We start from the raw sequence: 26,210 nt of genomic DNA on the forward strand, positions 1-26,210 counted from the left end.
GGTCAAGAAATCCATACTTGAAGAGATAATTGCCAGTACCGTTTCTTTATATTGAACTATCGAATTACTACGTGAATAAATTTTACTTAGTTGTGGTTAATTATGCTTTTAATTTGAGCTAAATTTGATTTGCTCTTACTTTGAGATTTTCATATTATATTCATGTATGAGATTGGCTGATAGTTTTCTTTTCTGTTCTCTTGGTTAGGTTTTGGTATCAGAGTTAAGCTAACTTCACAATATGAATTTGGAAATCTATCATCTAAGCTCTCATTTATTTAGCATCTATTCTTTGAACATTTGAAGGCATTCCACTCCCAAACTGCCTGGCATGGAAGGATTTCCACAATGTACTAAGTGAAAAAAAGCAAATTTCAAAACAATATGTGCAATGGGATACCATTTTTATCTTTTAAAAAATTGTATTTAGGAGTATACGTGTCTATATAGATGGATGGATGGATGGATAGATAGATTTAGATAGATAGATGATGATGATGATAGATAGATAGGCAATGTTTTCAAGTGTACAGGGCAAAGTTTAAAAGTGTACCTATAAAAAAAAGTGTACATGTCAAACAGATAATGGTGGTGACTCCCACAGAATGGTTGTACAGGAAAGAAGGGCAAAAATTGTCAATCTTTGTAAGTTTATATACTTTCACAAGTTTTTAACATTTTATTTGCTTTTCTATGGAGATATAACTTATAGATAGTGAAGGACACAAGTCTCAAGTATAAAGCTAACAAATGTTTACGTGTGTAAACTCCTATAGCCGATTGTATTTTCTAAAGGTGACTTAACAATGTCTATAATCCCATGTGGCTTTCCCACAGTGTGACTTGCCACTCCCCCATCAAGTGCAGAGTCTATGTCTCCTCCTTTTGCACCTGGGCAGGCCTTTGTGACCACCTCAGCAAACTAAGTGTGGAGGTAATATGCTGTGTGACTGTCAGGGCTAGGTCATAAAAGGAGATAGAGTCTTTTCCTGGCTCTCTCTCTTTCAGGCCACTTGCCCTTGGAACCACCATGCTACGAGGAGGCCCAGTCACATGGAGAGGCTCATGTGGAGAGAAACCAAGGTCCTGGGCCCTCAACTCCAACTGAGCTCCCAGCCAACAGCCTGCACAAACTTGCCAGCCACGTGAGTGAGGCTTCTTGGAAGTGGATCTTCTAGCCCTCAGTCAAGCCACCCTAGATGACTCTGGGCGGAGAGACAAGAGCCTTCCCTGCCAAGCCCTGCCCGCAATGCAGATTAAAGAAAAAAAAAAATTGTTGTTTTAAGCTGCTAGGTTTTGGACAGGTTTGTTACATAGTAATAAATAACCAGAACAAGAGCCCTATAACTACCACTAAATACAGAACATTTCTGTTACCCCAGAAATTCCCTCATGTACCCTCCCAGTCAACAACCCCCCAAAAGCTAACTGCTGTTCTGACCTATAGCCCTGCATATTAGTTTTGCCTATGGTGAAGTCTGATACAAATGAAATCATAATATATTCTTTATGTCTGGCTTCTTCTGCTCAACATGTCTTTGAAATTAATTCATATTATTTCAATATTAGGGTTTGCTCTTTTTCATCCATTGTATGAATATACCACCATTTATCCATTCTACTATTGGTAATTATTTAGTCATTTATTATGAATAAAGCTGCTATGCACATTCATGTACTTCTTCTGGTGGGCATAAGTACCCTGCTGCATATATACCCAGGAGTGGAATGACTGGGTCATAGGATATAGGTATGTGTAGTTTTAGTAGGGTGGTGGTTTTAAAGCATGTCCATGAATTCTTAGATATTACTACATCAAGAGGTTGGGGTCTGTGTCCCCCCTCTTTGAATCTGGACTGGTCTTAGTGACTCGTTTGTAACCAACAGAATGCAATGGATATGACCTTGCATCCTTGCATGACGTCTGAGGCTAGATCCAAAAAATTATGCAGCTCTACCTGGTTTTCTTGGTGCACTTGCTCTGGGAAATTTCCAGCCAGTATTTCTTCAAATACTCTTCTGCCTCATTCTCTGTTCTCCTTCTAGTACTCCATTTTTCATTCTGTCTCATATGATAAATAGACACATTCCTTTCTGTATTTTCTGTCCTTTGTTCTCTCTGTATTTCAATTTGGACATCTACTGACTCTCTTCTAGTTATACTAGTCATCTGTTCTGCTGTGTCTAATTTGCTATTAAACACAAAGTGTTTAGGTATTAATTTGTTATAGTGCTTTTCAGGTCAAGAATCTCCACCTGACTCTTTTTTCATGGATTCTAGCTCTCTGGTGAAATTCTCCATCTTTTGTCTATTTTCCTCATCATGTTAATCATAGTTATTTTACAGTCCTCGTCTGATAAATCCAATATCTGAATCATCCATAGAACTGATTCTGTTGTCTATTCCTTCTCCTTCTCTATCTCTCTCTGTCTCTCATTTTTTTAGCATGCCTCATAATTTTTATTTTTTTCCCAACAACACTGTAGAAGAAAAAATGTTGAGTCTCCAGATGACATATCTTTCTTCGAACAGGATTAAATTTCCTTACAGCAGCTCTACAGATCACCTTGAACCTGTCAAAGACAGGTTTTAACCTAGTTAATTTTTCTCTTACTACTAGTGTGTAACCCTTACTTCTAAGGCATGTCATTATGGGATCTCAGGCAAAGTCCCTTGTAATCACTAAGGCTCCTCCATCTTGGTGGACCTTGAACTACAACCTCTGTCTCCCCAGCACTGCAGCACATGTGAAGTCTCTCCTTGTCTCTGTTCTCTCAGCTGCTATTGTTTCTCCTTGTCCATGCAGAACTTAGAAGTTATCCAATAGCATAAAGTTAATTTGTATGAAGATTTGGGGGTTCACTTCTTTGTAGTTCCCTCCTTTCCAGAACTTTGCCCCGACTTCTCTGGCAGTTTCATAGTCTGTCTCTTGAGTTCTTTCTGCTTGAGAAATAAGCAACAAATTAGACAGTGCCCTGAGGGAAAAAGCAGGAGTAAATCTCATGTACTTCCTTTCTCTTAAAGACCCTAGTCCCTCAAATCTTATCTGCATTATTTATTCTTTAATTCTGACAAAGACTCTCCTTGACCAAACTTTAGTCAGGCTCCTCTGAGCCTTCTTCTCAGATGTGCCTCAACCTCGGCCCCAGGCCTGTCTTTGGCCTGCCTAACTCAGTCTTAGCAAAAATCCTCTAAGTTAGTTCAGTAAGAAGGCCCTCACCCTTTATCTGATTACCCTCAATACTTGATCAAGTTTCTCACTCCCTACCCTTGATATCTGATTACTCTGGCTTGCCTTCAGCAAAAATCCTAAATTAGTTTAGCAAGAATCTCCCTACCCTCGATGTTTCCTTTTAGTAATTTTCCATTATCGACCCCCTCATTTTGCTTATTGGCTATAAATCCTCAGCTGTCATTGCTGTATTTGGAGTTGAGCCTGATCACTCTCCCCTACTGCAATGCCCCCATTGCAGTGGACTTGAATAAAGTCTCCCTTACCATTTAAAAAAGTGTTTTGCAAATGAACAAAGAAAACAAAGCTAAAGAATAGTAAGAAACAGACTTATAGATACCTGGAGCAAACTGGTGTTTGCCAGAGGAGAAGGAGGCAGGGGGTTGAGTGAAATAGGTGACGAGGATTAAAAGGTACAAACTTCAAGTTATAAAATGAGTAAGTTACAGGGGTGTAGAGTTAGAGTTAATACTGTAAGGTTAATTAAATTTTAATTAAGAGTTAATAGTGTAATGATTTTGTATGGTGATAGATAGTTACTGGACTTGTAGTGATCATTTCATAATGTATTTAATTGTTGGATCACCATGTTGTACACCTGAAAGTAACACAATATTTTACAATCAACTATATTTCAATTTAAAAAAAAAGAAGAAAAAAAAAGGAGGGCCTTAGATATTTTGGTTCTTTTTTCCTTCCCTGTTTCAAATTCATGTTATGGTTTTGGTTGGGTAATGGACAAGAAGTGTCATCAGTGGGCGTTTTGCCCAAGGTGGGCTGACTGGTGGGACTCTGTCCAAAGGTGACCAGGTTTAGATTCTGACACAGAATGATGAATAGGTCACAGTGGCTTTTTTTGTATTGTATTGTATTGTATTTGTTCATTTTCTTTTATTTATTTATTTTTTAAATAAATGTATTTATTTTAAAGAAATAAATAAATGTTTTTTTTTTTTAAAGACATTTATTTAGGCTGTGCTGGGTCTTAGTTGTGGCACTCGGGATCTTTGTTGAGGCCTGTGAGATCTGTGTTTTTTAGTTTAGTTGCAGCATGTGGACTTAGTTGTGGCATGAAGGATCTAGTTCCTGACCAGGGATTGAACCCAGGCCCCCTGCATTGGGAGCACAGAGTCTTACCCACTGGACCACCAGGGAAGTCCCTTAAAAAAGTGTTTTAAAAGGTTTCTGTTGTTGTTTTGAGTTTTAGGAATTTGTCCATTTCATCTAGGATATCTAATTTTTTGGCAAACAATTGTTCACAGTACTCTCTTATAACCCTTTTTATTTCTGTAGCATGTAGTAGTGTCCCCACTTTCATTTCTGATCTTAGTAATTTGAATCTTCTCTCTTTTTTCCTTAGTCTACCTAGCCAAAGGTTTATCAATTTTGTTGACCTTTTCAAAGAATCAACTTTTGGTTTCATTGATTTCCTGTACTGTTTTTCTGTTCTCTATGTTATTTATCAGTGCTCTAATATTTATTATTTCCTTCTTTCTGCTAGCTTTGAGTTTAGTTTGTTCTTCTTTTTCTAGTTCCTTAACTTGTAAAGTTAGGTTGTTGATTTGAGGTATTGCATGTTTTTTAACGTAAGCATTTATAGCTGTAAATTTCCCCCTTAGCACTGTTTTTATTGCATCTCCTAAGTTTTGGTATATATATATTTTTAAATTGATGTATAGTTGATTTACAATGTTGTGTGGTATATTGTGTTTTGTTTTGTTTTTTTGCAGTATGAGGGCCTCTCACTGTTGTGGCCTCTCCCGTTGCGGATCACAGGCTCTGGACCCACAGGCTCAGCGGCCATGGCTCACGGGCCTAGCCACTCCGCGGTATGTGGGATCTTCCCGGACCGGGGCATGAACCCGCATCCCCTGCATCGGCAGGCGGACTCTCAACCACTGCGCTACCAGGGAAGCCCATATATTGTGGGGTTTTTTAAGATTTTTTTTTTTTGATGTGGACCATTTTTAAAGTCTTTATTGAATTTGTTACAATATTGCTTCTGCTTTATGTTTTGTTTTTTTGGTCACGAGGCATGTGGGATCTTAGCCCCCTGACCAGGGATTGAACCCACACCCCTGCATTAGAAGGCAAAGTCCTAACTACTGGACCGCCAGGAAGTCCCTGGTATTTTGCGTTTTCATTTTCATTTGTCTCTAACTATTTTCTAATTTCTCTTGTGATTTCTTCTCTGTCTATTGGTTGTTTAAAAGTATATTGTTTAGTTTCCACAATTTTGTGAATTTCCCCATCTTCCCTTTGTTATTGATTTCTAACTTCATCTCTTTGTGGTCAGAGAAGACATGTCCCATGTTCACTTGAGAAGAATGTGCATGTTGTTGAGTGGAGTGTTCTGTATATGTCAGATCTAGTTGGCTTATCAGGTTGTTCAAGTCCTCTACTTCCTTACTCATCTTCTGTCTGGTTGTTCTATCCATTACTGTGAGTGGAATATTGATGTCTCCAACTATTACTGTAGAACCGTCTATTTCTCCCTTCAATTCTGTCAGTTTTTGCTTCATAAGTTTTCAGCCATTATTTCTTCAAGTGTTCTCTCTGCCCCTTTCACTCTCTCTTCTCCTTCTAGAACTCCCACAGTGTTGTCTCTTTTATGAGGGCCTGTAGTTCTCTTAGGCTCTGTTTGCTTTTCTTCAATCTTTTTTCTTTCTGTTCTCTGCCTTGACGACTTCTATTGTCTTATCTTTAAGTTTGCTGGTTCTTTTTTTCTGCTTGCTCAAGTGTGCCCTTGAATTCTTCTAGCAAATTTTTCATTTCAGTTATTGTACTTTTCAGCTCTGGAATTTCTTTTCGGTTTCTTTTCAAGCTTCCTATCTCTTTATTGATACGTCTGTTTTGTTCACACATCATTTTCTCGATTTTCTCCACGTTTTCTTAAGTTAGCTGAGCATCTTTAAGATAGTTGTTTTAAAGTCTGTCTAGTATATCTGCCATTAGGTCTTTTTCAGGAACAGTTTCTGCTGATTTATTTTTTTCCTTTGAATGGGTCAAACTTTCCTATTTCTTTGTATGCCTTGCGATTTTTTTTGTTGAACACTGGACATTTGCATCTAGTAATGTGGTAATTTTGCAAATCAGATTCTCCCTTTTCCCCAGCATTTGCTATTTTTGTTGTTTTGATTACTGTAAAATCTGTCTCTTTGCCAAGGATCAGCCTGAGGTATAAACTTAAGGTCTTCTCAGGTCTTTTCTCAGCCTTTTGGGCATGTATGGTTACTTTCTAATTTTCCCCATGAATACAGTTGCTTTTTAATATACTAGTCTTTAATACCTGGCTCCCCAAAAGGTAAAAAGTGAAAATGAAGGACGGGGGTGGGGGGGTGGGGGGAGGGAAGGTGCTGGTCCTTTAAATCCTCAGGAAGTCACTTCAGCTAAAGCATCTTGCAACAATGGAGAGAGGTACTACAACAACAATAGCTGCCCCCTCTTTGTACATTTGTGTTCAGAAGCAGAAATCAGAGCACAGATCCCCAGTGTTTGGAGGATAGGTGCCTTTTTGCCCTCCCTGGCTCCTCCTACAAGCTGTTGACTGAAAAAAAAATGCACAACGTTAGAGTTGTGAGTTAAGTTTTATTTGGGGCAAAATGAGGACTATAGCCTGGGAGACAGCATTTCAGATAGCTCTGAGAAACTGCTCCAAAGAGTGGGGAGGTCATATATATGTGATTTTGGTGAAGGGGGAGTACATGCAATCAAGCACATATTTTTTGAAGTTTTCTGCTAGTCTTGTGAAGTTTACTGCTAGTCACAGGAGCAGACATCACCGTAAAGGATTTTAGTGCTTTTCTAGATATGAGGAGGTACAAGAATTGGACTCTTGAAAATATCTAACTATCCGAAGACCTGTTCCGCCAGTTTTTCCCAGAGCACAGAGGGCCTCATTCCCGATCTCCACCCTGAACTCCTTTCAGGGGGTGTTGAAGGTCAGCAGCTGCAGCGGCTCATAATTTGATCCTTATAGAGGTAGATGGCAAGTGCCAATTTGTAGGTGACAAAGCTGTGTGCAAGCTGCTCCGGGAACACGGGTACTGCCATGCAGCTGGTGGTGACGGATGGGTAGCTGCTACTGTGCAAAGAGCTCAAGTTGACCAAAATTAACAGCGATTTACTGTCCAAGTCTTCCCCTAGAAGTTACCAGCCTTCAACAGAGCCCAGAGTGCCAAAATAAGTACATCAGACAGATTCAGCCAGTGGAATTGTTATTTAGGTGGGGAGTCAGATTCCTGGTGCTTCCTACTCTGCCATCCTCCCAGATCCTCTATTTCACTTATTTTCATTGTTTTCATTTTGGTAAACAACTGCTTTTGGCTATGCCCTAGCCTTGAGCTCAACTTTTGTGTTCCACAAGTTTTGATAACACAGTGTCTTCATTTTTTTTGCTGTTAAATTATGACTTTATTGTCCCGTACCAGATAATGCAGCCTGTACTACTTGTATTATTTTTGCTTTGGTACCTTTGAGGGTTTTTTTGAGATTTAAAATACGGTTAATTTTTGGTAATGGGTTAAAATACATTTTAAAAAATGCCTGAGTCCACACAGATACCAAAATTAGAGACAGAACAGGAAGAAGGAGGAAAGGGAAGGCTGTTAGATGCAGAGGGTCTCCAAGCTGTGCTCCAGGGGTACTACAGGAGCAGCGGCCCTCTGGAGCGGTGACTTGGACGACACTGGGGGAGGGGGCTACGTGGAATCAGGTCGTCCCCTCCCACATGCTTTGCCGGCTATGCCCTCGGGCCCCCTCCACTTCCAGGCCTGCGACTCCTAGAAGGAGAGCCTAGGGACCTGTCCTAGATACAAGTGGGGGGCGCTGCAGCTGGTGACGAGGGGCCTGAAGGTAGGGAGGAGCGAGGGCTTCGGGGCCCGCAGGTCTGAGGAGGCGCCCGTGCCGGGCCGCATGTAGCCCACCGAAGTCCCACCACCCGGAGCGCGGGACTCGGGTAAGCTCGGTGCGCCCAGGGCGGCCCAGACGCCGCAGGGGTCACCGACCCCTCCAGGTCCGGCCTGGGCGGCCACGCGCGCCTCCGCCTCCCGGCCCAGCGGGGACGCGCGCAGGGCAGCTCAGGGCGGGGCCGGCGGAGGCGCGCGGCCTCCGGAAGCGCCTTTCCCGGAAGGCAGGGAGGCGGTGCCGGCCTCGGGGGGCGGCCTCGGCGATGGCGGCTGGGCGGCGGGAGCGCTGTCTCTAGCCCGCAGAGCCGCGCCGCTGGAGGATGGCCTCGCTCGGACCGGCAGCTACGGGCGAGCAGGTCCCGGGGGCTGAGGCGGAGCCGGGCGCCGCGGGGCCGCCGCCGCCGCCACCGCCGCCGCCGTCCTCTCTGGGGCCCCTGCTACCCCTGCAGCGGGAGCCGCTGTACAACTGGCAGGCGACCAAGGCGTCGCTGAAGGAGCGCTTCGCGTTCCTCTTCAACTCGGAGCTGCTGAGCGATGTGCGCTTCGTGCTGGGCAAGGGCCGCGGCGCCGCCGCCGCTGGGGGCCCGCAGCGCATCCCCGCCCACCGCTTCGTGCTGGCTGCCGGCAGCGCAGTCTTCGACGCCATGTTCAACGGCGGCATGGCCACGACGTCGGCCGAGATCGAGCTGCCCGACGTGGAGCCCGCCGCCTTCCTGGCACTGCTGAGGTGAGCGGCGGGCACCGAGCCGGCCTCCCCAACCCCGCTCTCCTTACCCTCCTTACCCTCCCGGCCTCAGTTTCCTCCCGAGTCTGTGATGCTCGGGAAGGGCGAAACCGAAATTTGTCGGCCGGGACGGCTGCCCGTCGGCTGTGAGAGTAAATATTAGTGTCTAAGGCCAATTAGCGTGCGTTTTCACATTCCAGTAGCGGGTTGTTGCCCACCCTTGGGAATTAGAGAAGTGGTGAGGACAGAGTATGGGTCAGGTTGTCCTGATTGCCCATTTGCGACATTTTAGATTTTTGTTGGGGAAGAGGGATACTTGGGAAGTCTTGTAGACGAGATGACCTTTTAAATTTTTTTAAAATTTATTTTTACTTTTTTTTTTTTTTTTTCGTACGCGGGCCTCTCACTGTTGTGGCCTCTCCCGTTGCAGAGCACAGGCTCCGGATGTGCAGGCTCAGCGGCCATGGCTCAGGGGCCCAGCCGCTCCACGGCATGTGGGATCTTCCCGGACTGGGGCACGAACCCGTGTCCCCTGCATTGGCAGGCGGACTCTCAACCACTGCGCCACCAGGGAAGCCCCTATTTTTACTTTTATTTTATTTTTATCCTCTTAACGCCTTTTTCATTCGTGTTAGTTGTCATGATCCAGGACAGTGAATATCAAACAAGTAAGTTTGGCTTTAGCTACGTTTTGTTCCTGCAGATAAGGTTATGTTTGCTTAAAAACGAATCTCCCTTTCGATGTTAAGAGTTTGCTTTTTGATTACTTGAGGATAGAAGATTGACTTCTGATTAATTTTATTTAATGGAAGGGAGCTAATAGTTTGGCATTATTAGCTGTTATTCATGAAAGGCCGTTTCGGAACGTATAGGTATTGTTTGCTACAATTTTACAAATGGGACTGCAGCCTAGAGAAGTCAAGTAACTTGAAGAGGTAACAGAGCGAAGTCATACCAGAGGCCATGTGTGTTTCATTATACCAAGATGGTTTTATCTGCCTGAGTAGAATGTATCATTAAAATAGCAGTCTTGGGTGGTACTGAGACAAAAACAGGTAGGTCAGTGGAAGAGATAAATACTCCACAAAGGCTCACAGCTCTCAGGAAGATCAAGGAAATTGAATACAAAGTTAACACAACACAGGTAGAAAAGAAATCTAAAATCCCATTAATAAGTGGATAAAGACAGGATAGATAACTTAGGGAAAGAAAAAATAATAATTAACAATGAATGTTTAACTTCGATAGTAATTAAAGAAGTGCACATTAAAAAATGTACTTTTCCTCTTCCATTAAACCCTCCAGTTTTTTTTTTTTTAAGATAACATCTGGGGAGCCCTCTCTGACAGAGGTGGTGGTAAAACAGTCTGGCACTGTAGATTGTTTTCCCCTCAGGTAGGAGGTATTCAAGTACTGAAAATGTTCCCCACAAAAATATTTAAGGCAGGATTATTTATAGTAGTGAGGAAGTAGTCAAGCAGAGAGAATGCTTAGATAAACAGTGATAGGTGCATTTGATGGAATGTAGTGCAGCAACTAAGTATGATATTCATGAAGACTAGGTAATAATATTAATGTGGAAAATGTATATAATTAGCATTTGCAACTGTGCTCACTATGATTAAAGACTGGGAAAAGAAACAGCAAATGTATACTTAGAGAAAAGGAGAGAAGGAAATATACCAAAATGCTAACCAAAGTTGAGTTGGAATGGTAAGATGATGTTGACTTTTCTTTTCTCTTTGTTTCTCATATTTTTTGTAATTTAGTTCAATTACATTTATAAAGGGGGAAAAACAACTCAAAAGCTAGGATCTAGATCATTTTGGTTTTTGGTTTGAAGTCAACCAGGAGGATTGGTTATAGCTCATTTAGATTTTCTAAACTAGAAGTATTCTTTAATGAGCTGTTGGTCCACCTGCATTGTAATCACCTGGAGTACTTGTTAAATTTGTAGGTCTCTTCCCTCGTTACAATATTGTAATATTTGGAGGTGGGACCTTGAGAGCATATTTAATACTCTCCCTAAATACTGATACGTGAGAGCCACTGATCTAAAAATATTGTTGGGTAGCTTTTTCCTTTAAAAAACATTGAGATTGCTAGGATAAGAATGTAGAGGGAAAATGCTGATTTCATACTTTCACTGAAGCTGTTGATCAGTCAATACTTTCCCATCAATAGAAAATAAGTGAATTAATCTGAGTCCTTGAAATTTTCCTGTTTTCAGCGTAGTCATGTTATTTGTCCTTCAGGTTCTAGTCATTGTTCTATTCTGGAAGTGATTTTTAAACTTAGGTTATTTAATGGCTGGTTATGAAGCATAGGTGCTGTGCTTACCTATTATTGCGTGACAAAAAGATGTCTCACAGTACTTGCTGAGGTGGAAAAGCAGGTTAGCTTGGGCATATTTTTATGTTTACAACTTGAATTAGTTAATATTACTTAAAGGCTTTTGAACTTGAGTTTGAAGCACTTTAAGAAACTGCTCACTTTGATCTGCCAGACCTTTACATGATGTTCTTTAGTTGCTCATTTGAGAAATACTGCCTCCCTTGTTATGGACTTCGTCTTCTTTCTCTCTTAAATCCACATATCCAGTCCTGTTCATTCCATCTGTTTAGCAATCTCTTGAATCTTCTCTTTATCCCAAGCACCTTTACCATAGCTGAGCCACCTGCTGTAAAAATCTCCTCTTTTATTTCCCCACATGTACCCCTAATCCCTTCCGATCATTCTTTATACAATAGCCGAAGTAACTTTATAATTATACAGACCTTATTATATTCTTTTCCTAGTTTAAACCCTCCCAATGCCTCCTGATTGTTCTTAAAATAAATCCGAATCCTTAATGTGGTCTCTAAGGCCCTATCTGATCTGAGACCTGTCTAAATACTGCCTCCCTGTGCCAGTCACTGTTTTAGATATTGGATACAGCAGTGAACAAGAGAAAGTCCCTGCCCTCGTGGAGCTTATTATCCAGTAGGGAGAAACAAAGATATAATGTCAAGTACTGGTAAGTATTTTAAGGAAAAATGATCAAGTCATGAGGGAAGGAGCATTCTAAGCAAGGAAAAACATGTTTAAAGCCCCAAATTTCTCCTGTTAGAGGAATTGCAAGAGTAAACCAGTGTGATTTGAGCAGATAGAATACAGGGGAAAGTGGTAGAAGATAAGGTCAAAAAGATAGGCTGGCCAGGGTCATGCAGGGCTGTGGAGCCTGTGGAAGGACTTGGATTCCCTCTGGTGTCTGGTGGGAAGCATTTGAACAGGGGAGCGATATGATCAGGTTTACATTGTTTAAAAACTCATTCTGGCAGTTGTTTGGAGATTAGACTGTGGAAGTAGTAAAATGAGTAGCAGGGAATTGAATAAAAGAGGCTCTTGCAGTAGTTCAGGCAAGAGCTGATGGTGGGTTATATATACCAGGGTGGTAGTGATGGACATGATGAGAAGTAGTCAAAATCTGGATATATTCTGAAGGTAGAACCAAGAAGATTTACCAGACATCCAAGGAGGGATATAAGATCAGCCAGTTAGAAATACGAACCTGGAGTTTAGGAAAGAGCTGCTTGCTGAATATAAATTTGAAAGTTAAGAGTAAATGGTATTTAAACCATGAGGCCAGGTGAGATTACCTAGAGAAGGAATGTGTAATAGACTGTGAAGAGAAGGAGGTACAAGGATGAGCTCTGGGACCCTCCAGCATGTAGAAATGTAGCAGAGGAGGAGGAGCATAGGATGAGACTGAGCCACAGCTGTTAGTGGAATTAGAAGGGAAAACAAGGAGCCCACGTGGTGTCCTGAAAGTCCTCTTGAAGAAAGTGCACCAATAAAGAGGGAGTTGTTGACTATGTTAAATGCTGCTGAGAGTTGGGTAAAATGAGAACATTGAATTGATTATTGGTTTTGACAACATGGAGGCTATTGATAGCCCTGGCAAGAGTGATTTCAACAAAAGGATTAGAGTAGATTGGGGAGAAAATATGAAGTGAGGAGCTGGAGACCACTAGTATAAATAATCCTCTCGGAGTTTTGTTGCAATGAGGAACAGAGAAATGGAACGGTGGCTGGAAGGAGACATGGGTTCCTCAGGTGACAACTATTCCTCAGGTTCTGTCTTCAGCTGTCTTCTTCCTTTCTCCCATTAACCCATGGCACTACATACTCCCCCAGCTATATTGCCAAACTTGTACTCAGCCCGAACCCACTTTCCAACTGCACAATCACAAACTAATGTCTAGTACCCATACAGATGGACATGTCAACAGTAAAAATATCTAACACTTAATGAGTGCTTGCCACGTTCCGCTTACCACTTATTCCTAAGCACCTTGTGGGAACTCAAATTTCAGAACAGTCTTTGAGGCAGGCACGCTTATTAGGCCCTGTCTCAGTCAGCTTTTGCCACAATAATGCTATAAAGCACCCCAAAACTCAGGGGCTTAAAAAAGACAATCATTTATTCTTCCTCTGAATATTCTTGTTCTGTGGGTCAGTTGGGGATTGACTCAGGTGGGCTTGGCTTCAAGCTGTAGTTTGGTTCCAGTCTGTTCCATGTGTTTCTTATCCTGTTTGGACCAGTCATGAAGGTTCAGCCCCCTTCTCTTAATTTTTTCCAGCATTGCTTCAGACAGACCACTGCCTTTAGACTTAGCTCTCTCCACTCTTCACACTGTTAACAAAGTTATTTCTCTCACATCCAGACATTATCACAATTCCCCTGAATCTCTTAATGTCTTCTTTTTGCATACAGGATGCAGTTTAAACATTTCAGCAGGTGTACAAGACCTTTATGATTTGATATCTATTCCCCTTCCTCTCCATCTGCTCAGTGCCCCAACTCTACTGATGGCCTTTCCCTTATTTTAATACTTGCCTTCTAAAGCCTCCTTGCCTTTGTACTTAGTCTTTCTGCCTAGAAGATTTCCACACTTAATTACCACCCTTCAGATATACTTCAGGCTTTATCTCCTCTGTAAAACATCATTAATTTTGCACTCTGCCTCATCTAATCTCTTGTAGCAAGTTTTGTATCTATTGCTGTACAACAAACAGCTCCAACACTTAGCAGCTTAAACATGGTTTTATTATCTTTCAGGGTTGTGTGGGAGGTTCTTATAGCATATTCTTCAGGTCTCCCATGCAGTCATAGTCTGATAGCAGTTGGGGCTGGAGTCATCTGGAGGTTTGATTCAGACTGAGTTGGCTGAACCTTTTTCTCTCTTTCTCCATGTCTTCTCCAGCTGATCTTTCCAGCAGGGTAGCTTGACTTCTTGGGTAACAGCAGCCCATGGCTCCAGAAAGCACAAAAGTAGGAGCTGCCAGGCATCCTCAAAGTTTAGGTCCCAGACTGGCATTGTGTTAGCTTCTGCCACATTCTGTTAGTTAACGAGAGGCAAACAGGATTAGCCCAGATTCCTTATGGGACAGATCTGTATAAGGGTATGGATAGTAGGAGGCGTGATTTATTGGTGCCATCTTTAGAGATTAGTTATCAAACCATGCCTAATGCATAATTCTGTTGTAATTATGACATTACTTTTTAATCATTTTATTACCATACCATAAGCTTTTTATGGGCGGAGCTGTCGCTCTCATATTTGTATTTCTAGGACCTGTCTCAGTGTCTTGTTATTATATAGTCCCTCAATAAATGTTTTTGAGTAAAATGAAAGAATCAGTAGTGATATACAGTTTCTTGTACATGATCTTGTGATTTTTCTAATTTAAAATGAAATTTTTACCTTAGTCTTTTAATTTTTAAATTAGATTAAATGTAACCTAAGTTTTATCTTTTGGAAAGCCATTCATCTTCAGGGAGAAATCAGAAATAGTTTGATGACCTGTAATTATTTCTCTGTGCTCTTGTCCTTAGAGGTAGTGTATCAGAGCTGAAATGTTCACTTTAAAATACAAAGTATTGTGCTAGTATGTTTAATTTTTAATTATATTTTGTAAACACTGGCTTACATAGTTTGTTTAATATAGCAGTTTTAGTAATTAAATAGAATGTAGAGAAAACATGGATGTATTGATAAAATATGAATCAAGGTGATTCTAGGATTTTCAAGCAGCCTTTTTTCTTATTAGAAATGAAAATGGTTTCCCTATCAATGATAGCTAGAAACCTGTACTGAATTGTCTAGTCGGCTAACATGTATTCATTAAGGCTTAGCCAGGTGCCCACACTTTGTCCGATGCTGTAGGAAAGATATAGGGAAAAATATAAGAAACACAGAGTTCCCTTTCTTATTGTTTATAGTCTAGTATTTATTTATAACTTGCATTGCTCCAAAAAGAATTTAAAATGTCATACAAGAAACACAAGGATACAAAATAAAACAGAGCCAAGATGAAGCCAATACAAAAATGCATGCTATAGGTACTCTACAAACTTAATTTTGATAATTTTAGCAACTATTACAAAAAGAGAAACCTGGCTAGTCAGTTACAATTCATAGTGTTTGTAGATTAAAAACAAACCAACTGCTTAGGAGATGCACAACTCTGTCTGACAATAAGATCAGTTAAAAAAAAGGCATTACTGGGACTTACCTGGTGGTGCAGTGGTTAAGAATCCGCCTGCCAATGCAGGGGACACGGGTTTGAGCCCTGGTACAGGAAGATGCCACATGCCGTGGAGCAACTAAGCCCGTGCACCACAACTACTGAGCCTGCGCTCTGGAGCCTGCGAGCAACAACTACTGAGGCCGTGTGCCCTAGATCCCACGCTCTGCAATGAGATGCCACCGCACCACAACGAAGAGTAGCCCCCCCTCGATGCAACTAGAGAAAAGCCTGCGCACAGCAACGAAGACTCGACGCAGCCCAAAAAAATAAATGAAGGCATTACTGACATCAGTGTATCCTCAATCTATGTCTTTAGATATAAATGTAGATGTTTCTTAAATGTATTCGAACCAAAGGTATATTACTGAGGTGTAATTTCATAAAAGCAATTTGAATGGGGTTTTGGACCATATAGAATAGTCTAAAAACACAATTCTTTGGTTCCTGGAATGTTCTTCCTGCCCTCTTTTCATCTTTTAGATCTCAGGTAGAAATTCTTGTAGGAAGCTTTTCCAGATCTCCCTGTCAGGGGCCCCACTTATAGATTCTTAAAGAACCATGTACTTCCATTTTGTGGAGCTGGTTTCCTTAAGTTTGAATCTACTCAAACAAATGATAATAAAGGCCCCACATTTCAGCTCTATATTTTATAACTCTAGTAATTTTTGCTTGAAAAAAGATTAAGACAGATGTAAAGACTTCTTCCTGTTTTGCCCTTAAAACAAAAACTTCCTAGGTTTCTGGTTTAGGAAGGGAACTGAGCATGATGTTAGCCTTCTCTCTGCCCCAGTTAAACTGACTGTAAAGAAATACAAAAGAAAATAAATCCGTTACAGTGAAGACAAAAAAAAAGGAGAGAGATTGGAAGCCAATGTGGAAAAGGAACAAAGCAGTTGGAAGTGTGTTGATGATGAAATGGAGTGGCCAAGTCTGGAGCCCAGAATCCAGAGCATGAGGAACTACAGTGGTGGTGGGAGCTGCCTTTCCTGGCTGAGCCCCAGCATGGCTCTAGGTGGAGAGTTGGTAGTGAAGAGGGTGAAAATGAGAAGGTAGGGTTAAAACATGGGCATTAATTTAAAGCCTGTTTATAGGCCATCCCCTCAAACCCCCTCTTGTATGCTAACTCCTGGTGACATCTGACAGGCTCCTCTTTAAATAAACTAGACAAACCACCTGGGGAGAACTAGGGTGCTGATTTGGTTTAGGGACTCCAGGGTAATGGCATGGGTGGCGGCGGCGGGGGGGGGGGGGGGGGGGGGGTTGGTCTCTAACCTAAAGGCTGCCTTCCCACTCCAATGCAAGGTGCCAGTCAGCGAGCCTCCCACATGCACAGCTCCCAGCCACCCTTTCCATTTTGGAGAAGGTTTTAGCTGGAAAGCAGTCCTATACTTACACAGCAGCAAAGAAAACTTACCAGCTACCAGGATATTCAACTGGAGATAATCATTAATCTTTTGACATATAAGGAAAATCAGAATATGAAAAAGACCAAGAACAGCTGATCCTCAAGGAAATAGGTAATTCAGGGAACAGAAAGGAACTTTTAAAACTTGGAGACTTGAGAACATTTTTGCATCCATAAAAAGGAGACATAGTGCTGTGGAGTTAAAAAAAAAAAAGGAACACTCAAGAAAGAAGCAAGAATTCTTAGAAATTTAAACATGTGATTGCTGGGGAGAAAAATAGAAGGGCTAGAAGACTGGCAAGGAAACCTTCTGAAATGCAGAGGAAAATAGAAATGAAGCAATATAAAAATAAACAGCTAACATTTACTGAGGCTAAGTATTTGTCAGGCATTATTCAAAACACTTTGTGTATTTTAACTGATATTAATCCTCACCAGAGCATTATGAAGTAGATACTGTTATCCACATCTCTTTTCAGAGAGGAACACAATGATAACTCGTTTAAAGTCACATAGCTGTCAGGTGATGGAATAGGCTCAAACCCAAGCCATCTCTCCCTGAGTCCAGGCAAATTAAAACAGCCCTCACCTGACGGGCCTGATAGTCTAGGACTGAGAGCAGCCAGAAGCCCAGAAATGGCGTGTTATGGTAGACAGCTCTTGCATTTCCTCAGCCTCTGTTTCCTCATCTTTAAAATGCAGGTAGCAGCACCTACCTTCCTTGTGGGAGGATTAAATGAATTGGCATCTGTCAGATGGTAGCGACGCAACAAATGTTCATTTTCTCTCTCTCCTTTTTATTCATTCCCCTACCCCTGACTATAAGGGACTAAGTGGTTTTTTCATTCCCTGTACTCATCACCAAGTGGCACCTGATGTTAAATGAGTATTATGAGGGTGATACAGATGGCTGACTTGAAAGGTTTTTGAAAAAATGTTTGAAAACAGTGTAATCTTGAAAAACAGCAACCTTCACTTTTGAACCTGAGACATAGGGAAGTATGAGAATGCACAGCCTCCACTGGAGGTAGTTGTAAGGATAATGATATTATTAGAGGAATGCCAGCATTTGGTTAGGGTGGGATGTTAGGGGGATGCAACAGGCTAGAATTTCATCTTGGGCGGTGAGTCTGCCCACCAGAATAAAAGAAGAAATTGAAAAGCAGTGTATAGGGACATGAAATAGAACTTCCTTTCCTCACTCACTTTACTGTATAGAGTGTTCTGAAAGATGTTAATGGGTTTTCTTTTTTTTTTAAATATATTTATTTTTGGCTGCATTGGGTCTTCGTTGCTGCGTGCGGGCTTTTTCTAGTTGCGGCGAGCAGGGGCTACTCTTCGTTGCAGTGTACAGGCTTCTCATTGCAGTGGCTTCTCTTGTTGCAGAGCACAGGCTCTAGGCTCACGGGCTTCAGTAGTTGTGGCTCGCGGGCTCTAGAGCACAGGCTCAGTAGTTGTGGCGCATGGGCTTAGTTGCTACGTGGCACATGGGAATCTCCTGGACCAGGGCTTGAACCTGTGTCCCCTGCACTGGCAGGTGGATTCTTAACTACAGCGCCACCAGGGAAGCCCCCTAATGGGTTCTCTTAAACTCTTATTTTACGACTTGGGTCCTGGGAATATAAGTGTAATAAGTGTTCTTTCTAAGTCTTTAGTATTGCTAAAATGAAATACTTGTTCTTAATGCCTTATTTCTCCAGCACCCTCAGCTATGCTGAGTGTAGTTGAGAACTGGGCAGTAAGCGCAAAGGTCTCTGAGGAACCACAAAGGAGCCCTGGAGTGGATATGCAGAAGCTTCAGTATAGTTCAGCAAGAACTGCCCAGGCCTTCTCTGAGAATCTTATGCTTTATCTGCACTTCTAGGAATCTGATTTATCTAGTGACCTAACAGTTAGAAGCAGCCAACCGGGGTGGGGGAGGAGGTATTGGTTTGATAGTATTTTGAAAGAAAGTTGGATCTAAATACTCAAAAGCACATAGCAATATGGGGTCATTTAATACACTATTAAACTGTTTTATTCCTCCAGAGCCCCAGTACTCTAGTCTTTGGTCATAATGCTAATTCTGGGATAACAAAGAAAGGTTAAAAAATGCCCAGAATAAGAAGACACCATTATCAGGAAATAAATGGATGTTTGACATTTAGAGATGTGAACTTAAGCCATCTGTAGATTTGCTTACATGAACATCCTTTGATGAAGGAGAGATAAATGAACCACTCATCCTAAGCTGCTGTAGGTGCTAAAAGACCTCTAAAAATTTGACTTGGAGACATGAAGATCCCATGATCTTCACTTAACTTTAGTCTCCTCTATAAATGGACACTGCCTACCTCTCAGGATTGAGTCAGAATAAAATGAGGTGATGTGTGTGCACATGCCCTTGTAGCCCTGGAAAGTTTGATGTACTTTTCAAGTTATTTTTCACTTTGCTCATTATCTTTTAAAATATTCCTCAGAGGTTTAACACTGATGGATTGCTTATCTAGAACCCTACTGATCATCTCTGCAATTTCCACTTGTTTCCCAGATTTCTGTATTCAGATGAAGTTCAAATTGGCCCAGAAACAGTTATGACCACTCTTTATACTGCTAAGAAATATGCAGTCCCAGCCTTGGAAGCACATTGTGTGGAATTTCTCACCAAACATCTGAGGGCAGATAATGCCTTTATGTTACTTACTCAGGTAAGTAAATGTAGCTAAGGTATGTATCATTTAGCTTTAAAAAGTGGGTACAACTATATATGAATATTTACTGTTTCCTGGAGAATTAGTCCTAGATTATTATTTTAAAGCATATGAAATCTTCTGGTATGATTCAGGAAAATACATCAGAGTCATATAATTTTAGAATAGAAAAGCAAATTAGAGTTAATATATCATATAATAGGTAAAGAAACTGAAGCCTTATATAAATAGGGCATTATGACTCCAAGTTATATAACTGTTTAGGATTGGAGTTGAGGTTAGTATCCAGCATTGTTCCTGCTATGATTGAGAGTATGATAGCATGAAGCTTTCTGGACATCTTTGTTCTTGATTTGCATTGGGTCTGAAATTAAGATTGAATATTTCAAGTCCGGAAAAGTTGTAAGATGTACTGTCTTCTGTCTTTAAGCTTGCTGACCCACTTCTGGAGGAGTTAGAATTTAAGAATATCCTTACTTTGACATTTAAAAAAGTTTTCACTGAGTATACTATACATGCAGAAAAGTACACATATCATAAGTGTACAGTCTGATGAATGTTTACAAACTGAACACATCTATGGAACCATTAACCAGTCTTTAACTTATACTATTTAGCATCTGTTAAATGCCTGTAATCTGAGCTCCATACTTGAGATATAAATAAATTGTTGTTGTTCTTTTTAGACAATGTTATGATACCCTTTTACAAATTTGTTTTCAAAATTCTAAACTAGTCTATATAACCCTGTGCTAGGGGTTGAGTTCTGTCCCCCAGAATTCATGTGTTGAAATTTTAATCCCCAGTACCTCAGAATAAGACCTTTTGGGGAGATAGGGTCTTCACAGAATTAAGCAAGTTAAAATGAGGGGGGGAAAAAGTCTAAGCTGATAATATATAACCCTACTGAATATTAGTAATGGAAATAATCATGGCTGTTCCTTAGCCTAACCGTCTCATTTTCCAAATGAAAAATCTAAAACCTGGCTAGTTAACTACCTGCCCAAAGTCTCACAACAGGCTAGGTGGGGCCAGAGTCCAGAGCTCAAGTTTCCCAGTTCTACATCCATTTTTGGTTTTTTTATTTTTTTGTTTGTTTGTTTTTTTGCTGTACGTGGGCCTCTCACTGTTGTGGCCTCTCCCGTTGTGGAGCACAGGCTCTGGACGCGCAGGCTCAGCGGCCATGGCTCACAGGCCCAGCCGCTCCGCGGCATGTGGGATCTTCCCGGACCGGGGCACGAACCCGTGTCCCCTGCATCGGCAGGCGGACTCTCAACCACTGCACCACCAGGGAAACCCTCTACATCCATTTTGTCATACCAGAAATGACTGATGGCATTTTTTTTTAAATCTTTGGCCATTAAGTATTTATAGTTATAGAAGAAAGAACATGCTGATGTCACCTCTTCTTAGACATAATCACAGAACTCCATGTCTGTATATATTGTATTCCAGACACTAAACTAGTCCCTTTGTATATATTATCACATTTACTCCTCATTACAGCTGTGCTGTTGTTTATTATTATCCCCATTTCAAAGATGAAGAAATGGAAGCGTAAAGAGGTAAATATGTTATATAACATGAGACAGCAAGTGGTAAAAGTAAGGTCTCAACCTTAAACCGGTAAGATACAGTGATATTGATGATAATAATAGCAAAATGTATTGAGTGAGTATTGTGTGCCAGGTACCATTCTGAATACTTGGTATGCATTAATTCATTTAATCTTCACAATAACTTTAGGAGATGTAGCTATTCTAGGTGAAGATTTTCTTATCATCCCCATTTTATAGACAAGGAAATTGAAGCACAGGGAGGTGAAATAACTTGACCAAGATTATATAACTAATAAGTGATGTCTCCTTGCATTTTTTTCCTCTTTTGAATTTGTGATGAAAATCCAATAAAGACGTTGATAGTCATAAGATTCTTTATTGTCTAAACAATTTTGTTGTGTGTAGAGAGGGTCACTTAACTACTCTTCTTTTTTAAATTCAGTCATAAAATTTAGAAACCAATAGGACTTCCCTGGCAGTCCAATGGTTAAGATTCTGCACTTCCACTCCAGGAGGCACGGGTTCATACCTGATCGGGGAACTAAGATCCCATATGCTGCACGGTATGGCCAAAAGAAAAAAAAAATTTAGAAACCAGTAAATTAAACTTTGACGATTAAAATACGCTTTCTAGGGCTTCCCTGGTGGCGCAGTGGTTGAGAGTCCGCCTGCCGATGCAGGGGACATGGGTTCGTGCCCCGGTCCGGGAAGATCCCACATGCCGTGGAGCGGCTGGGCCCATGAGCCATGGCTGCTGAGCCTGTGCTTCCGGAGCCTGTGCTCTGCTACAGGAGAGGCCACAGCAGTGAGAGGCCCGCATACCGCAAAAAAAAAACAACAAAAACAAACAAAAAAAAAACCACTTTCTAGTTCAGGAGGCCAAGGTGGGGCCTGAGAGTCTGCATTTCTAACAGACTTTCAGATGATGCTGGTGCTTCTGGACTACACTTTGAGTAGCAAGGGTTAACAGATGTCACTGAGAAAAAGAAATTTTTTAGTGTCTCATTGGTCATAGAACTCAACATTACTCCAAAGTTTTCATGGTGGGGTCATGTGAATTAGCCCACAGATTGTCATGTGAACGTCTTGTTCCTGCCAAGTGAGTCATTTGAACTGAGCATGTTCATTTACTTGAGAGGACCTATGCTAGCTTCCCTCTAAAACAAAGAGCCAGTATACTGTACCAGCATAGATTACAGAGGGAAAAACACTCTCTGTGAAGTGATACAATCATTAAAAATAGTGCTATTTTATCAGGTAATGCCAGACTCAAACTAAATTTAGAGAAAATTTATTTTACTCTTAAGTAGCAGCAGTAGATTCTAAAGGAAACTTGATACTGTATCTGAGTGACTGAAATATTGCTACTCTGAATTAAATAATTTTTACCAAAAATTGTTTTTCCTAGAGTAAAATATCAATTTTTGCATGAACACTAACTCACCTATAAAAACTGAGTTGGCCAGTTAAAATATCTGCTGAAGTTAGAATTTTTAAAATGTACTATTTTTCATATTTTAAAAATACAAAACCTATGATCCTAGACTGGATCCCATGCTAGAAGGAACAGTGTTATAAAAAGCATTATTGGACCAATTGAAAAAACTGAAATACAGACAGTAGACTTCTGTTTTGTCCATGCTATTAAATGTAAACAGAGGTGACTCTAGGCCAGAAGGAAAATTGGTCATTGGCACACCTATCATCGTATCTCCTTTTTCAGTGTTATGGTTTTTTAAGAATTTCATTTCTCCTTTTTCAGTGTTACAGTTTTTAAAAAATTTCAATTGAGTTTGAACGCCCCCATTTTTAAACTTTTTTTGAATTATAATATGCATCCTAATAAAGCACATATTGTAAGTTTGACTTCTGACTTCTTAAAACCTAGATTAGCTTTGCTAAAATCATACAGTATACAGTTGATCCTTGAACAACACGGGTTTGAACTTTGTGGGTCCACTTATATGTGTAATTTTTTCAGTAGTAAATACTATAGCACTACATGATTAGTGGCTGATTGAATCCAAGGATACGGAGGAACCTCGGATACAAAGGGCCAACTATAAGTTATATGTGGATTTTGACTGCACAGAGGGTCAGTGCCCCTAACCCCCAAGTTGTTCAAGAGTCAGCTGTAGGGCTTCCCTGGTGGCGCAGTGGTTGAGAGTCCGCCTGCCGATGCAGGAGACGTGGGTTCGCACTCCGGTCCGGGAAGATCCCACATGCCGCAGAGCGGCTGGGCCCGTGAGCCATGGCCGCTGAGCCTGCACGTCCAGAGCCTGTGCTCCACAACGGGAGAGGCCACAACAGTGAGAGGCCCGCGTACCACAAAAAAAAAAAAAAAAAAAAGAGTCAGCTGTATACTCTTTTGTTCAATATATACAGTACTTTCTTTTGCTTACCATTAAGTTTGTGGGATTCCTTCATATTGTTGTGTGTAGTTGTAGATCGTTCATTCTCATTATTGTGTAATATTCCATCACGTGAATTTACTTATTTGCTCCTCTGTTGTCAGGCCTAGTTTTTGCTTAGGTTCCCAGAACTTTCATGCTGTAAAATTCTTGTACTTTATTCTCTTCCCCCAATCAAAATAGGAAATGGAAAAAAAAAACTGATCTGTTGGTACTGGTATGCCTGACAATTGATATTACCATTTAGTGAAAAGATCTTAAGACTTGGACTTAAGTACTGGCTTTGGAGCATAACTAGCTAGATGTTACTGGGCAAGTCAGTATACCTCTCTGAGCCTCTGTTTCCTCATCTGGATAATGGGATAATGTCTGCCTTATGTAACCTAGAGTGTTTCATTAAGGGTAACATAAGTGATGTATAAGAAACAAGGCAATGCATATATAGGCATATGAAAATAAAAATAACAGGGTTGTTAGTGGTAATATGAATTAATTGTTATCTCAGCAGGGCATTTTTGCTTTTAGCTTTTATTTCTGATTGTGGAATGAAAAGTTTTAAGCACATATAAGACATTATAATTGTATTTTAAGTATGTGTTTTTATATAATTAGCAATTATAATTGTTTACAGTATTAGCTTTGAATATGTACAGCCTGAAGGTAAAATAACTATGAAAGTAACTAGCTTTTTATATGTTTAGGCTCGATTATTTGATGAACCTCAGCTTGCTAGTCTTTGTCTAGACACAATAGACAAAAGCACGATGGATGCAATAAGTGCAGAAGGGTTTACTGATATTGATATAGGTAAGTTCACTGTGAATTAAAATGTTACCTTTTAAGTACAGTAATGCCTTACTAGTCAGCCTTGTGGGCAGACAAGCTGTTTTTAAATTAGTGGGTTTTCCAAGTGATTTAAGTCTACCTCTTTAAGAGTTTTGCTTTCTTTATTTTGCTGAAATATTCCTAAAAGTCTTAACTACCTCATTGCCTTTTAAAAGATGTCAAATCAAACAAATATTCATTGAATGCTCACCATATGCATGGCATTATACTAGAGTCCTATAAGAAATACAAAGAAGGGTAAGATGTGCATTTTCTTAAGGAAACTATCATCTAATTGGAGAATCAGGGAACAAATATGTGAAAATTAAGATTTAAGACATTAAATAGAAGAGATGACATATGGCAAAATGTGACTTACGCCTTTTCTGAACTAGATACATAGAAAATAATTACTATGCAAATCCAGAACATGAAGAGAGCACCTCACATAGGAGTGTTAGGAAAATCTTGACCCAGAAGGTTCTGACATGGGCCTTAGAGAATGGATAACATTTGGTTAATGAAGAGGGGAGGGCATTAGAGGCAAGTGGAACTGCACGAAGAAGTGTGTGTAGAGGAAGGGCGGTACAAGGCAGGTGAAAGCCAGCTTGTGGAGGACAGTGCAGTGACAGGCTGAGGAGTTTGAATTTTGTCGTGTAGGAGAGCAGAGAGAGCTGATCCAGGCTTATGACTTAAAATATCACCATCATGAACCCATAATATCTATCTTTAATCTTACCTTTTTCTGGGCTCCAAATTTATATACCCAACTATTTACTTGACATCTTCATTTGGAGATTTTATAGGCATTTCCAACAACACAGCTAAAAGAGAGCCATTGATTTCCCCCAACTCCCTGTTAAATCTTTTTGTTCCTTTCCACTTTTCTCCTCATTCTTCCCTAATGGCACCACCATGCACAACTAAAAACCTAGAAGTTATTCTTGATTACTCTCTTTCTTTCATACCCCACATGCAGTTTATCAGCACATGCTCTCTGCTCCCCACTCCAAATGTATCCTGGGGGAATTCCGTGGCAGTCCAGTTAGGACTCGGTGCTTTCACTGCCGGGGCCCAGGTTCAATTCCTGGTCGGGGAACTAAGATCCTGCAAGCAGCGCAGCACAGCCAAAAATAAACCACAAAGGTATCCTGAATCTGACCATTTCTTACCATATCCATTGCTCCCACCTAGTCGAAGCCACTGTTCTCTCACCTGGATAACCTCTGTGGTCTCCTATTGTCTCCCTGCTTCCACTCACCCTTGCTTTCATACTGTCCATTCTCTACACAGCAGCAGATTGTATCACATCCTTGCTTCCAGTGTCTTCCCACTGCAGTTAGAATAAAATTCTAACTGCTTACAAAACTTACAAGATCCTATGTGATCAAGCCTTATATTAGTCAGGGTAGGCTAGGCTTGGCTGTGGTAACAAATAGACCCCAAAATGCAAGCTCAACACATTTGCACAAATAACCCCCCAAAATGCACACTGCTCCAACACAGCAGAAATTTTTTTTACACTCACGCAGTCCAAGGAAGTGTTCCCGGCCAGTGAGTGGCTCTCTTCCATCTTGTGGCTCTGCCATTTCCTACAGCCTGCTTATTATTTGTATCTTGCTAGCAAATGGGAAAACGCCTGGGCAAGGAAAATACCCACATCTTAAAAGCTTTGACCTTGAAATGGCACCCTCATTTTGCCTCTTATTTCATTGGACAGAATTCAGTCACCAGATGCCACCTAACTTAAGGGGAGGCTAGGAGATGCAGACTACTCACATCCCAGGAAGAAGAGAAAACAGAATTTTTGTGAAGAGCTGGCAGTAACTACCTGCCTCCTTCTGTATCTGACCTTGTCTCCTACCATTCTGCTTCTCATTCAC

The 26,210-nt window shown here is 40.9% G+C and overlaps 1 protein-coding gene across 1 annotated transcript in view; it reads left to right on the top strand.

Moving 5' to 3' along the window:
* Window positions 1-8,376: 8,376 nt before the first annotated feature.
* BTBD1 (BTB domain containing 1) overlaps window positions 8,377-26,210 on the top strand; it is a 45,359-nt gene continuing 27,525 nt past the window's right edge. Inside the window, exons 1-3 of the mRNA XM_060005346.1 lie at window positions 8,377-8,867; window positions 19,373-19,529; window positions 24,204-24,309. Coding sequence (XP_059861329.1) covers window positions 8,461-8,867; window positions 19,373-19,529; window positions 24,204-24,309 — 670 coding nt within the window. The 5' untranslated portion in view covers window positions 8,377-8,460. The remainder of the gene's footprint in view (window positions 8,868-19,372; window positions 19,530-24,203; window positions 24,310-26,210) is intronic.

The sequence above is a fragment of the Delphinus delphis genome, chromosome 2 (assembly GCF_949987515.2).
Source record: "Delphinus delphis chromosome 2, mDelDel1.2, whole genome shotgun sequence".
Taxonomy (NCBI): Eukaryota; Metazoa; Chordata; class Mammalia; order Artiodactyla; family Delphinidae; genus Delphinus; species Delphinus delphis.